The sequence below is a fragment of the Apiotrichum porosum genome (genome assembly GCF_003942205.1).
Source record: "Apiotrichum porosum strain DSM 27194 chromosome Unknown scaffold_3, whole genome shotgun sequence".
NCBI lineage: Eukaryota > Fungi > Basidiomycota > Tremellomycetes > Trichosporonales > Trichosporonaceae > Apiotrichum > Apiotrichum porosum.
The window spans coordinates 2,586,394-2,600,989 of record NW_021167110.1 but is presented as its reverse complement, the minus strand read 5'-3'; the positions used below and the strand labels follow the sequence as shown (position 1 = coordinate 2,600,989).

Genomic DNA, 14,596 nt, shown 5'->3' with positions numbered 1-14,596 from the left:
CAACCCCGTGCTGTGATTCGCGCGCTAAGGAGCCGCGACGCCTGAAAGGGTGGAAAACGTTGACGAGGTCGCAAAACGAAAGCACAAAAAAAGAGAAGCAGAGGTGAAAGCCGACGAATGCGCCTGGTGCGCCTGGCTTTATCTATCGTCCGGAGTCGCCGTCTTGTCAGGTGATACCAATGTCAGGGCAGATGAGTGGCACCGTGTGTCTTGGCTGTACTTGGCTGCAAAGTGTCCAACGTGGTCGCAAGTGTGCTACGTGCTGGCTGCTACTTACTTGCTGGTTGCTGGTCGCTGGGACAGGGTCAGGCTAGCCGACCCCCCACCACCCCAGACTGCGGGGCTTATCTCTGTGCGTCGTTTGTTGGTACGTACGTCGCCGAACGCGTGGGTCAGTCTCGTCAACGATGGCCTGCCCGCCGGCATATTGCGATTCTGCGACTGGGTGGCCCGTTCATTGGGTCTGTGGGGTGCCCACAGAGTCCAATGGCGTCGAAGATGAGACGAGACGAGACGAGATCGCCCGAACGCGAAAAACACGCAGAAGGACAAGCACAAGCACAAGCAGTGAGCCCTCGAGCCCGGCTGCGTTGTGCCACCTCTGCCGACGCTTGCTGCAACACAAGGGTCCTCCAAACCAGTGTCCCACCCAACTGGCCGCCGTCAACCCGTCCCCAAATCCAACTCACGCTGACCAATCGCCAACACTGGCATATCTCGTCATCCCAGTCGGGATCGGGATCGGAGCCGTGGAGTACATATTATGGCCAACTGTGTGAACGGGTGAAGGAGTTGGAAGTGGTGCAATACCGCGGCTCACAAAGTGGCCAAGTGGAGCTCGGAGCGACTTGACGCAACCCGCGGTACCGGCGCCGCGGCCGGTTGGAGTTTGTCGTTTTCAACAGCTACCCCCCGAAAACACATACACTTTGTGCGGCGCACGCCGCGGCGTGGCGCCGCCGCCCGTAGTGTGTTTTCTTCATGACTTTTACAGTACATACCTTGTTACGACTTTTGGAGCGCGAGGAAACCTTGGGGTAAGCTCAGCTCCAACCATTCGGAAACTCGACGGCTGGCGGGCAGGTGTACGCCGGCGACAATGCCGGTGCGGGATACACGCCGGTCAGAGGAGAGGAGAGGAGACGAGACGAGCACCGTACCGAGGGTATAGGGTGTGTGTGTCGCAGCATGAGAACAGGTGACAACCATTCCGAGCGCCACGAACGAATGACCTGGTGTGACTACAGAACAGTGTTAACGCCACGGGGCGCTTCTAGCGTCCTCGTCTCATCCATTCGAGATGGAGCGCACGGCGCACAGCTGCGTCTCCCCCATCGCTATAGCCTTGACCGGCCGTCTTCAGCCGCCGGTGCCGGCTACCGCAGAGCATGCCGCACGGGCGAGAACAGGTGACAGCCATGCCGAGCGCCACGAACGAACGAAAAAAAAAAAAAACGGTGACTACTGCAGAACAGGTCTGCACGCCACCCGGTACACCGGTGTTTCTAGCGGTCATCCATCTGGCGACTCCCATCCCATCATTCGAGATAGCAGAGCACAAGTGCGGCCCTCATCGCCATCGCCACCACCTTGACCGTCTGCAACCGCCCCTCCCACGGTGCATTTTCGGGAGAGAGCCAAAGGGGAAGACGACATTTCCCGCTGCACGTGAGCGGAAAATGGCGGGTATGCAGAACGCAGGTACATACTGGAGGACTACTGGAACTAACTGTGGCTGTCACTGGATCACTGCCACTGCCATAATGTTTCTGAATCCGCCCTGGTTATACCCTCATGTTTACCCTCTGTGGTACAACTCTAGTTTTGCCAGGTAGTGGACAGGTAGGCAGGTAGGCAGGTTTTACACCGCACGTCCGAGACACCAGAGGAGGTTTGTTGTCTCCAGTGATCCAGTGATCCTGTTTTTTCATTTCGGCAGGGCGCACATGAGTCATATGAGAGGGTTGCGTGTGCATGTACGTATGTGTTCCACCAACGCGCTCGACGTGTTTTTTTTTGCGTTTTGTTCTCCTGATACATGGGTGCCGGGTGCCGAACACTCGGCCGGGCGCGTGTGCATCATCGTGCAATGGGTGTGTTGGGGGGTAGTAGGTCGCCGTCCAGCGCGCACCGGCTTAACCGGCAACAGACAGCACCAGGGTAGATCGTGACCCAGATCCAAGACATTGCAGCGTCCACACGGTACAGCGCAGCCGGTTGACCGGGCCCGGGCAGCGGTCCTAGATCTCGACAGGCTGCACAGGTTCCACCACAGATCCCCAGAGACAGAGATCGACAATGGATGACACCACCACGACAATGGCCACACAACGCGCTAGTGTGCGTGCTCGCCGTCGCCGATCGGGTCGGTGGCAGTCACTGGATCACTGGGCTTGAGCTTGTCGGGCGTTCGGAAATGTGCCACCATTGTCCGCAGCACTAGTCTGGTATGTTAACTGTGCATGTGAGGTGCCAGATGCCGTGCGGCGGTATGGAGCTGTTCGTTCCCACCCGATACGGAGAGACGTGCCGCCGGGGGCGCCCCCCCGCGGGGCGTGCCGCGGCCGGCATCGACGGTGGGTACGACGACTGCTACCAACGCCAGACGCCGCGACAGAAGACGTGATGGTCACTCATGTCTGACCGGCACACAGAGGCCATCGCAAAGGTTTTCAGTTTCGGACTTGGGCGACCGCTCCAGGATTTCATGCGACAGTACCTACAGGTGACATGCGTGGGGGTGCAGTCACCGGATGCACAGTCTCAGAGAGAGAGAGAGAGGGGCAGAGAGAGAGAAACATACACGCGCCACGCTCGTGGCGCCCGGTGTTGGGAAAGCCTGTGCGCGCTGGGAGTTGCTGGGACTTGGTTGGAGTGCTCGGTGTTCGGGTGGCATATGCAATTATGCGAGGAAGAGCCGATAGCTCACGAGACATTCAAACAACTGCGCGCCAAGGGAAAAAAGGAAAAGACTAACTGGACGACCGGTTGATGGCGTCTGCGTGGCTGTCTTGGTACACGGTGGGTATGACGTTGGGCACGACTAGCGCTTCCATTCTCCGTGCGCTGGACCATTCTACTGGTGATACAACCGAGCAATTGGAAAAGCATAATCCACAGCTGCCGACTCGGCAGTGACTCAGCGACTGCTGGTGACTGCTGGCGCTACACGTGTGCTGGAAAGCTGGAAATAACCACTTCCTGGTGGTATTCGGCAAGTTGGGGGGGAGACATTCAAAAGCAACCATCCATTCCCCCGGGGCCTGGGCCCCACCGCCGGCCGGCGCCCCGCGCCATGCAGTCCTGTTACCCCACAAACTACACCTTGGTGTATTGAGATGTCTAGTCGTCTGCGAATTCCCTACCATACACGTTGTGCACTCCTGATGTCCTGAGTCCCACAGGCGACAGGAGGGACGCGAGGGACAGAACGCGAGGCGAGGCCGGAGGATGGACGGGGGTGTCGGTGTGTCCTGTGGACAAGAGAGCGGGAAAAGCAAAGGACAAGGGAGGGTGGAGACCCCCGTTGGGGCGCCACGGCCAACCGACGTCCTCTCGCCCCCCGGGGGAGACGAATCCGTGCGCCGTGAGAGAGAGAGCAAAAGCAGCACGCACATGACAGGCGGGGGGCCTTACTCGGCACATGCGGCGCGAACGCCGGGTGGCACAAGACTGCAGCTTCTACTGCAACCATGACCATATGCTGTGCACGCGTCATGTAGTGGGGTACGCGCAGATCGCGACCGCGATCAGAGACAAAGGGGTTGTACTGCTGCGCGCGGTGTTGGCAGTCGGTGGTGTGTGCTGATGTGTTTTGTTTTTTTCTCTTTGTTTTTTGGAATAATGTCTCTAAAAAAGCGTCGTTTGTGGGTGTGTCGCCTGAGAGTGTGGTCTCTCTGGATCTCTGGTCCGTTTCCTCCTCGTGTGTCGCAAAAGCCACCCCACAAGGTCCTGAGGTATTTGTCCGGGGTCTGAAGCGCGTCGAGCCTGGCATGCAAGACATGGCCACCCGCCAGAAGCCGCGGCAGAAGGGGAGGGAAATGGGCGGCAACAGCGGGGGAGAGCGGGGGGCCAGAGAGACAGAGACGGGGGGCGGTATGCGTCGGTTAGACACGCCAGAGTACCATGAGGAGTGAGGATGAACCGAGAGATGGGTGTGGATATGATGGAGAGAGAGATGGGTAGTGTGCCTGGCGCGTAGACAAAGACGGACTTGACCGTGTGCGCGGGCGCGGGCGGACGGGCAGAGAGCCGGAATTGGGGGGGCCAGGCGTGTCGTTTTTTTTTGGCAGCGACCCCCCCCAACGTTTGTTTGCATGGAGAACAAGATAGCTGATAGCGAGCAGCGATGGGTGCAGGATAGCGACCAGTGCATGCATAGGGTGGGAGAGAGGGGTGAGAGAGAGGGAGAGAGGGGTCGAAAGGGAAGAGGCCGCCAGGGAGAGAGCGAGATCCCATCCAGCCAGCAGCCAGCCAGCGAGCTGCGAGTGTCCGACGCTGTCGGTTCTCGGTAAGATGTTGCTCCATGCCAAAAGGGAAAAATGCGCACGCGCGCTGCCTGGATCGGGTCCTGGGCAGACACACAGGGCACAGGACAAGTGTCGAGCTGTCGTCGTGCTCCTTTGCGCTCTCGTCGGCGTCCACCACCACCCACGGCGCTGTTGCCCGCACTTTACCGTTTGCCGCACCCGGGGAGAGAGGCGAGAGAGAAAGGGAAGAACCTCCCCCCCCCCCCGGCCCCCCGCATTTTCGAACGAGTGCCCAGATTACCCACCCAGAGAGCTGAGAGCCAGATGTGATAAGCCTCGTCTCCCATGCGCTCCTGCTGCTGCTGCTGGCTGCTGGCTGCTCTCTCTGCTCTCTCGCTGTCGGGACCGCCGCCCCGAACCCGACCCACCCACCCACCATCCCCCTTTATCCATAATACTCGCCGCGCGCGTTTCTTCCACCCACCCCCACAGATCTCCCGTCCTTCCTCTTTCGTCTTCATCCTCTCATCCTCTCTCATCTTCGCGTTGTACCACCGCTCGTCGATTTGTAACCACACATACACACACACGCACCCAGTTGTTGCTCGCCATCGCCACCACTACTACCCCCATACGCGACCACCACCCTGCACCTGCACGACACCCAGCACGACCTGCACGCACCAAAAAGCGCTCACCGTTGCGTTGACCGTAAATACACCCACAGCCCCCCCACCCCACAACACGCCCCCCGCACCCAGGCGCCACACTTGCCCCGCAACGCTACCCATCCACACACTACCCACCATGCACGCCGCTGCATCCCCCGGCTCGGACGACGAGCGCATCTACATCTGCAAGCACTGCCCCAAGCGCTACGCCCGCAAGGACTATTTGGAACGACACGAGCTGAACCGTGAGTAGCCATCTCTCCGTAATTCCGGACCGGGTCGTCCCTCAGGTGACCCCACCACCCACACACCCACCTCGCTTGTTCGTGTTGCTCACACCCCCGCGCCAGACACCCGCCCAGGCTCCGTATGCCCAGCTTGCGGTAAGGGCTTTGCACGCCCCGACGTGCTCCGCAAGCACCTCTCGACATCATGCAAGAGCAGGCGGGGCAGCGACGGCGACGCGCCAGCACCGCTCACCACTGCCGAGGAGGACGCCCTTGTCCCGCGCAAGCGCAGGCGACCCCAGCGCAGGGCGACGGCCACGACGCTCCAGACCTCGCCGTCCCCCTCATGGTCGGCCTCGGACGACATGAACGGGCAGCTGTACTCGCCGTTCTCGTCGCACTCGGGCTTCATTGACGACGCCGACCCCTTTGACCGCCAGGACCCGTTCGAGTACGCCTCGAACGCATCCGCCTCGGCGGCGTCGGCGTCCATCCCGCGCGCCTCGTCGTCGGCGTCGTCGTCGAGCTCGAGCTCCATCGCCCGCTTTCCGGGCCATGACGAGCTGGACTCGCACGCGCGTGCCGCACCCCGTCCCCGCCTCACCATGCCCGAGCTCTCGGGCAACTCGCCCCGCTTCATCAAGCTGGAACCCGACTGCCCCGCCGGTCCCGCCAGGGCCGGCGCATCGCTCGACCTCCCCCTCGCGCCCGCGTTCGCCGCCACGCCAGAAACCCTCGGCCCACTGAGCTTTACCCCGGCGGCGCCGCGCTCCCCCGTGCTGGTGCGCAACAACGCCATTGACATGCCCGTGTTCAACAACATGCTCCCCTCGCCGCTCGACGGCGGCGTCGCCGGCCACGCCGCGGGCGTCGGCTCGCTGCCGACGGGCCTGACCTCGACAATCCCCGCTGGCGCCGCCGCCACTACCGAGCAGGGCTGGAACCAGGCTCCCGCAGAGGGCAACAGCATGGACGACCTGTTCAGCTGGCTCATGGGCACCGCCCAGCCCCAGCCCGACGCCGCAGGAAAGGTCGAGCACGGCGCACACGGACACGGAGCCAAGGACTCGTCGCCGCCCCTGTTCATCGCCGAGCCCGACGAGCTGGCGGCCTTCCACTCGCCCAACCCAACCTCACGAAAGCGCAAGCTCGGCCAGCTGGGCCAGCTCGGCCAGCTGAGCCATCTTGGCCAGCTCGCCGCCGCCGCCCAGGCCCAGCAGCAGCACCAGCAGCAGCAGCAGCACCAGCCCTTCCACTCGCTGCCAACATACCCCTCGTCGCTCCCACTGGAAAAGTCGCACGTCGCAGCGCCATGGGACGACAGCAGCGCTGCGGGCCCATGGCGGTTCCTCCCTGGAGCCACCACCACCACCACCACCACCACCACCAGTGCCACCAGTGCCAGTGCCAGCTCGGGCACAACCGACGCAGCAGCCGCGGCGGTCGCGGGGCTCGACGCGCGCGACCCCATCACCCTCGGCCAGATGAAGCTCTACTTTGAGCTCTACTATGTGTGATTATAGACGACGGACAGGATGCGCGGGGGATGCACGGAACAGGTTCAGAAGGTCACACAGGGAACAGCATTTGCAGTTGTTCTGACGGGGTGGTTCATACTGACAACTGACACTGGCACTGACATGACGTTCGTTCTCCGACTTGACTGCCGCCGCTGACGCTCGTCATTACAGCTCGTCTCATCCACATGTCAACGACTACAATGACGCTTACAGCAGGGCATACGGACTCTCCACAAGCCCTACCCAACTCGATACACAACTCGGGCTCGGGCTCGTACCGCCAAGCATCCCCCGCCCTCGTGCCACAGCCCCCCCCCCCCATACCTGGGGGTCCCTGGGGCCCTACTGCACCCGTCCCAGTCCCATTCAGCATCCGACCCCGAGCGTCCAACCCCCCGGGGAACGACTAGTGGAGTAGGGACGCCGGAGGCAGCGGCGTCGGCGCACAGGACAGGACAGGACAGGATGGCACTGGCGCACTCTGGCGCACTGGACGGGGGGAGCGGGGGGGAGCGGGGGTGCCGCCACCTCGGTCATTTCGCATTCTTCCCACCCCCCTAACCACCTACCCCCTACCCCCGGGTCCTGCTGCTGCGGCGTGCGGGGTGTACGCGGGAAGTACGCGGGGAGAATGCACGGCGCCACGGGTGAGGGGTGGGGGTGGTGTCGTACGGCGCCGGCGCCGGCGACCTATACCCAGAGCCACAGGCAGGAGCTGGCCCAGCCGGAGACAGGACCGCAGGACCGCGAGCCTGTGTTTGCGAACGAGGGCCGGTGTGCGGTGGGGGCAGGGGGGGCAGGGGGCAGTGGGGGGAGGGCAAAGCAAGGGTGCGTGGTGGGGTGGCTTCGGCGTCGTCCTCGTCCTCGTCCTGCCACTTTGCCGCGCCAACCCATGGCCCATGGATGGGAGAAGGGGGGGGGGGGGGGTTTGGCCCCGGACCGGCGCCCCGGATCCTGCAGCTTGCCAAGCAAAGGTGGGAGCGGCGGAACCCCGCACTTTGGGTAAACGAAGCCAAATTCCCCGCGACAACGACGGTGGTGGAAAAGAGGAAACCGGTGTTGGAAAATAAAACCACCCCGGGCGCTGTTTTTCGAACACTGAATCGATACGGGCGCCAGGGCCTGCGTACGCAGTGGCGCTGGGAACACCGCCGGCGCGGGGTGGGGCTGCGAGTGGGGGTGGGGAGGAAGATGGGGGGGATGGCACCGGCGTCCGGTGGCCGTGTGCCGAGCGACGGTGTGCCCGGCCCGAAGTGGCGCTGGGAAAGTCGCGGAAGACACGGATATCACCACAGGCCAAGAGGGGAGAGGCGGGAGGGAGAGGGGGTAACATTGTGCCGAGCAAGTAGCCTGCCAGTCTCTGCAAAAAAGTGCGTATGGAGGGGTGTGTCGTGTCTTGGGAATCCACCGATGTCACCGACGACACGCGAGACGAGACACCCACACAGCCAGACACATAGACCCGTCGTTGGCTGTTCGGTACAAAGGCAGAAAACATGACTGCCGACTTGGATGCCGGTGTTGCCATTTCGGTGTAATTCATCGCGAACTATAGGTACTGTACTGTACCTGCATGTACCTGTCTACCTCTAGCTGGCTTGCCAGCTGCGGGGGCCTGGTCCTCGTCACCGGGACAACAGGACAGGACACGAGTGCGGTACACGACCACGGTTGCGGCCACGACCACGACCACAACCTCAACCTCGACCACGACCGCGATTTTAGGTATATTATTTACGCATTTTTCAGCGAGGCGGCGGTGACACCAGTACTGGAGCAACAACAGCACCAGTCTGCCATGCCACGCCCCGACCGTGCGACACGACCGACACGAGGCAGAGGCAGAGGCACATGCAAAGCGGCGGTGACTGTCCGGCGGGACGCCATGACGCACAAGCGGCAACGCAAGGGCCAAGGGTGGCCACGGCTGGCCAAGTGGCCAGTGGCCAGTGGCCAAGCGCTGCCCAAAGCGACAAGACGGCAGAACCAGAGCAACGAAGCTCACCTAGCGAACAGAGGAAGCGAGGGGGAAGCGAGTGCCCCGCGGGGACCCGATTCCAGCCAGCCCCAGCTCCAGCCCCAGCCCCAGCCCAAAGCACAGACACCCGACCGGACGGAACGGTGAGCGGCAACTAGAACGAGAGTGGCAGAGCAATGGGACATGGCATATGGCACACGGGCACACGCACGTGAGCGGCTGGACACACTGGCACACACAGAAATGCGACCGAGACTGAGGCGGGGCCTGGCCGACCTGGCCCCTGGCCCCTGGAGCCTGGAGCCTGGCCTGACGGCTGGGAACATCACTCGGACTGGGAGCGAAGCAGCTTTGAGCAGGTTTGCCGGAACGGTAAGTGTTGAGTACACCTTTGGGTTGCGTGAGTTTCTGGCCACACAGTTTCCGACTCGGGAGTCGGAGTGTCCTGGGCTGGCCTTTGGCTTTTGGCTTGCCGACGGGAACTGTGGCTGACAGTTCAGTTCAGACGCTCGCCAACGGAACAGCCGAGCTGGCCTCAGTCACGAGCAGATGTGTGGCACCGTACAGTAAATCTCATGTATTCTGTAGGTCCGCCATCAGGGACCGCGCCTCCACAGCCCCGCAGCAACGGCTGGGCAAGGCAGTTGCCCGCTGGTGAGAACTGTACGTTCCACCTGCCACAACAGTGTGTCTGTGTGTGTGTGTGACTTTGGAGGTCCGCTACGTACGTCCCACGGAGTTGCCGGCCGGCTGCCGCGGCGAAACCATGATCGTTTTTTTTGGCGACCGTGGCGATGGTCTTTGATCTTCCACTCTTGGCGAAGCTTGGGTAATTGGTGTGTCGCATTTCGCGCATCTCGCCAACGCTCCGAATCCCGGATTCCACCTCGTGTCACCTGCCCCCAGCCGCGGCTGGCATCTGTATCCCAACACCCCTCCCCTCTCGCCTCTCCCCTCCCCTCTCCTCCCGCACGGCCGATTTCCAAGGAATAACGGCCGTATACCACCACGCGCGCGTGTGGCGTGGGACATGTGGGTTTGGGGAACGTGTGGGGGTCCCGGTGTGGGGCACTGGGGGGTGATAAGCGCAAGCGCCGGTCGGTGCTTGGCGCGGTTGCAGCCGTGCATGGACGCGCTGGGCCCGGCGCGTGTCCTGTTCGGTGGCCGGCGGTCCCCATGCCGCGGGAATGGGAGGTGCCGACACGCCCGTTGGAACGATCCTGGCTGACGAGATCGGAGCAGCGACGTCTTTGGCAAGATCCAGTGCCGAGCGAGCGAATATGGGGGCAGTACAGCAGCTTTTTATCCTACCAAGTTGATTCTCAACAGCATGCCTTGCAGCATGTGCGCCGGCGCCCACTGAGGCATCTGATCCAATCCTCCTACCATCAACATCGCACGTCCTACTTTCTCGCGACGACGCAGAAAACTAAGTGACGGCCCGCATCACTGTGCACAAATGTGCTTACGTAAACGGGCGTGTAGCTCAGTTGGTAGAGCGTGTCATTAGCATCTTCTATCCCTACTTGACAAGGTCTTTGGTTCGATTCCTAACTCGTCCACACTACTCTTTTTGGGCCTGTTGCACGCATCTCCGGCGTCGCGGGATGCTGGGGGCGGTTATCGGGGTGAATGTCTGGAGCTGAGGTGTGAAGTGGCGGTGGCAACAGCGACAGGTGGCGAGGACTGTTGGTTCAACGGTGGATTGTCGATGGCGAGATTGTCGGTTGCTCTTGAAAGGCCCTACTGCTCAGCGGCAAACACACAGCAGTGCAACTCCAGCTGTTCAGTAATCACTGAAGACGGCCCTTCTCGAGCTGTGCAGGAGCCCTGTGCAGGAGCCGTCTCCACACGCCAAGGGTTCCGGTGGTGCGCCTCCACAACGCTGCAGTCCGTTGTGGCCACTAACTGTCCTGCACGTCCAGTCACAAATGCTGTCGGCTTCCGACACTACTCCTGTCATAGATGTCACCTCACCGGGGCGCGGCGCACCGCCGCAGCCGAAGGCCGCAGTCCCGTGGCCGTGAGCCCCGCACAGACTGGCGGCGTCACCGGGGTTAGGGGTAGTCACCGGCGCGCCGCCGGGAGACCGAGAGCCGAAGACCAAGGCAATCGCAGCAGCATCAGCAGCAGCAGTGCGTCAGCCCAAGACCATTGCAACACGGGGGGCCGCCATCGCTACACCTTCAGGCTCCATGGCCACCGATAATCCGAGTTAGTGTATGGGCGGCACTCCGAGCGCCTACTTGCCGTTGGCCGCTGCCATGATGGCCAACGCGTCCCACCGTGAACCCTTATCCTCCCTGTGCGCAAGCACACTGCTTGGTGGGGCTCCGGGGGGGGGGCATGTCAGTGCTTGGGAAGGGTGTCAGCACAGTGCAGGGCAGTGCAGTGTGAATTTGTGCGTGTTGTGCGTGTAAAAGCGTAAAAAAGAGTCGTGTGAGAATGCCCCCCTTGACGTCAGTGACGGGTGCGAGGGACCACTATGTACTATGTCAGGATCACTGCACTCCACAACCTGGAGATACGTGTCAGGTCGCAGCAAGGGATCGAAGCGGTTGGATACACGGTGGCGACAGAGTGGTAGCAGCGGCTGGTTATTGTGCAGGACAAGGACAATGGGGAGGGGTGGTGTAGCTGGGGTGCCGTCCCGCTTTAGGAAGGGGGGACGACGAGTGCAAGAGGACTGAGAGGTGATATGCAAAGAACAGAGAGAGGATGGAGAGACCAAACCGGACAAATACGTGAGCGGATCCCCCCGGATTTCATTGTCCCTGGTTACCCCGACTGGCCCCGGCCGTAATAGGGGATTAGGAAATGGGCCATGTGGGGGGACACATTCCTAATACTGTAAGCCCCTCCTTTGTGGACCAACCTTAATGGACCTTTTAATGGTCTCTCCGGCTAACGTTCCCCGCCGGTGACCCGGGCTGACCGGCTGTAGACAGAGAGCGAACGAGCGAAAACGGGGGGCGGTTCGACTCGTCATGTTACAAGGAGCGACCCAAAATGCTTCCGCTCATCCACTCACACACGGTCATTCCATCCATCGCATCCTGGGCAGAGTCCCAGAGGGGGAGAGTCTGGCCAAGGCATCCCGGAGAACAAATCCCATCACATCCCACATCTCCCTCTCTCGCTCGCTCGACACACCCATCACAACTGTCAACACTCTCCCAACAGCTAGCTACAACCACCACATCCAAGCCCCGGGCCCCATCTTCTCCAGCAGGCCACCACTCTCTCCACCCTCCAACCCCCCCGGATCACCACCCAGTCGGACTTGAAAGCCGAAGCCGCCCCACCCTTCTTTCCCAACTCGCCAGACCTTTGGGCTAACCACCCATCCCTCACACCATGTCCAAGTTCCACATAACACCAGAGTTATGGCGCCAGATCAGCCATTGGGCCTCGTTCCCCCCCACAGGCGGTACGTCGTTCTCCCCTTGCACACCACCGCCCGCCCGCACACGAGCTCGCGCGGGGACGCCCAATAAGCGGCTTTGCCGAGATCTCTCATTGTCCATCGTCCTCGTCCTTTTAGCTGACGCGCACCGCAGTGTCCCTCCAGCAGATGGCAAGTCGATCTATATAAACCACGAAACGAATGTACTGACCCGAGCAGGTGCTGTTCGGTACCAAGCCGTCGCAGGGAACGCTGCTGAAGGCGGCTGGCTTCCTGTCCGAGGAGCTGCCGATCCGACTGGCACACCGTGTCGTCGAGCTCGAGTCGCTCCCGGACGGCCTGTCCAAGATGCCCAGCATCAACCGTGTCAAGGAGTGGTACGCCCAGAGCTTTGACGTGAGGCAGCCTTCGTGTATCCCAGCTTTTGACAGTCGCTGATAGAGGTTGGTTTGTCCTTTTAGGAGCTCGTGACGTTCCCCAAGCCCAAGCTCCCTGCCGACATTGAGGAGATTCTTCGCATGCCCCCTACCCAACCGCTCGTCTTCCCCACTGCCATCCCAAATCCATCTCTCGACCCCGTGATGAACGAGGGCCAGATCAGCGGTACACGCGCCGCGTACTCTGACCGAAAGCCCAAACACCACAACCTCGTCAACGGCGGTGTGCGGATGCGCATCCCCATTGACCGCATGTACTTTTCCCCTCCCCCCGTCAGCACCATCTACCCACCAGAGGTGCACGAGTACAACGAGCAGTTTACGCACCTGCTGCAAAACATTAAAAAGCGCCACGACCCCACCGTCACGTCGGTGGCACAGGGCGTGCTCGAGTGGAAGAGGCAGCAGCGGTCGCACAGGATCGGCCCCAACATCCAGGAATGGCTCGACAGGTTCTACCTGTCGCGTATCGGCATCCGTGCGCTCATCGGCCAGCACGTCGCGCTCAACACGCTCAAACCCCATCCAGACTATGTGGGTATAATTTGTAAAAACGCCAACGTCCACGACATTTGCCACGAGGCCATTGAGAACGCCCGCTTCGTGTGCGAGGAGCACTACGGCCTCTTCAAGGGCCCGCCCATCCAGCTCCTGTGCCCCAAGGACCTCACGTTCCCGTACATCCCGGGCCACCTGAGCCACATCTGCTTTGAGCTGCTCAAGAACTCGCTCCGCGCCGTCGTGGAGCGCTACGGCGTCGACAACGAGGACCACTTCCCGCCCGTCAAGGTGATTGTCGTCGAGGGAAGCGAGGACATCACAATCAAGATCTCAGACGAAGGTGGCGGTATCCCCCGCTCGGCACTGCCCATGATCTGGACGTATCTCTACACAACCATGAGCGACGAGGGTCTCGAGACCACCATCCAGGAGTCCGACTTCAAGGCCCCCATGGCTGGTTTCGGCTACGGACTGCCCCTGTCAAGGCTGTACGCGCGGTACTTTGGCGGTGACTTGAGGGTGAGTACGGCGTGGTGGCGGTGCTAGGTTGGTGTCGTGTGCGTTTGCTGACCTGGCTTCCAGCTTGTCTCCATGGACGGTTACGGTACGTACCAGGCGGTGCGCGGGGGTGCGGGACGATCGACGCTGGGCCGCCGTTGGGCAAAACAGAGACGTTTTGTGCAGGCTCGCCGGGAGGGCCGATCTGTCCCCGCCAACACCCCCCGTTCCGTGGCCACTACCCCTTATCTTCTCTTGCTGACGCTCCCAAGGCACTGACGTCTACATCAACGTGAGTGTGCTTGGATTATCGACCCAAAGCCTCGTCGCTGACCCACACACAGCTCAACCGCCTCAGCAGCTCCGCCGAGCCGCTCCCGTAGCGCTGTGATCCAGAACGTAGGTCGCCGGACGAAAGACGCGGGGGCGAGTGGGATCGTTTTCGCTGACCAGGGGATCCTCCCCTTTTGCAGAGATTTACAATTGTCGTCGAACGTTGTCCCCCCTTGATCCTTGTCCGTTTATCGTGTCGTCACGTGGTGTGTAGAATAGTGCAGTTCAGCCAAATGTACTCTTTGCATGACAGTGGTGGTGCCGGGGAGAGACGGAGACGGAGACGGAGTTGTGGAGTGTCATCGCCTGCCTCGTGATCCTCGATCCCCCGCGGACGTCCGCAGCACCTCAGCTCTCAAACACGCCACTTACGACATGCACGAAGCAGAAGCATAAGACTTTGGTGTGGCTGCAAAGCTTGTCGCTGTCTGCACAGAACCCCGCGGGGGGTTGACGGGCGAGAGCAGCGCCGCTTGCAACGTCAACGCGAGTAGTGCGAGCAGCGGCTCCGCCTCTGGCACAACTGCGTATACTGGACGGACGTCTGCGGGTGACT

At 61.5% G+C, this 14,596-nt stretch overlaps 2 protein-coding genes and 1 non-coding gene across 3 annotated transcripts; all 3 read left to right on the top strand.

The window, feature by feature from the left end:
- Positions 1–5,276: 5,276 nt before the first annotated feature.
- On the top strand, positions 5,277–6,884 carry EHS24_006585 (uncharacterized protein; the record flags this gene model as incomplete). Its single annotated transcript, XM_028622002.1, has 2 exons — positions 5,277–5,385; positions 5,431–6,884. The coding sequence occupies 2 exons, from the start codon at positions 5,277–5,279 to the stop codon at positions 6,882–6,884; spliced, it is 1,563 nt and encodes a 520-aa protein (XP_028478454.1).
- A 3,456-nt stretch (positions 6,885–10,340) lies between these two features.
- EHS24_006584 lies at positions 10,341–10,427 on the top strand. Its single transcript has one exon. It is a non-coding gene; the product is annotated as a tRNA-Ala (tRNA).
- Positions 10,428–11,350: 923 nt separating this feature from the next.
- EHS24_006583 (uncharacterized protein) lies at positions 11,351–14,090 on the top strand (the record flags this gene model as incomplete). Its single annotated transcript, XM_028622001.1, has 6 exons — positions 11,351–11,434; positions 12,491–12,667; positions 12,733–13,728; positions 13,792–13,813; positions 13,980–13,999; positions 14,052–14,090. 6 exons carry the CDS (start codon positions 11,351–11,353, stop codon positions 14,088–14,090), a joined length of 1,338 nt encoding a protein of 445 aa, XP_028478453.1.
- Positions 14,091–14,596: the final 506 nt, after the last annotated feature.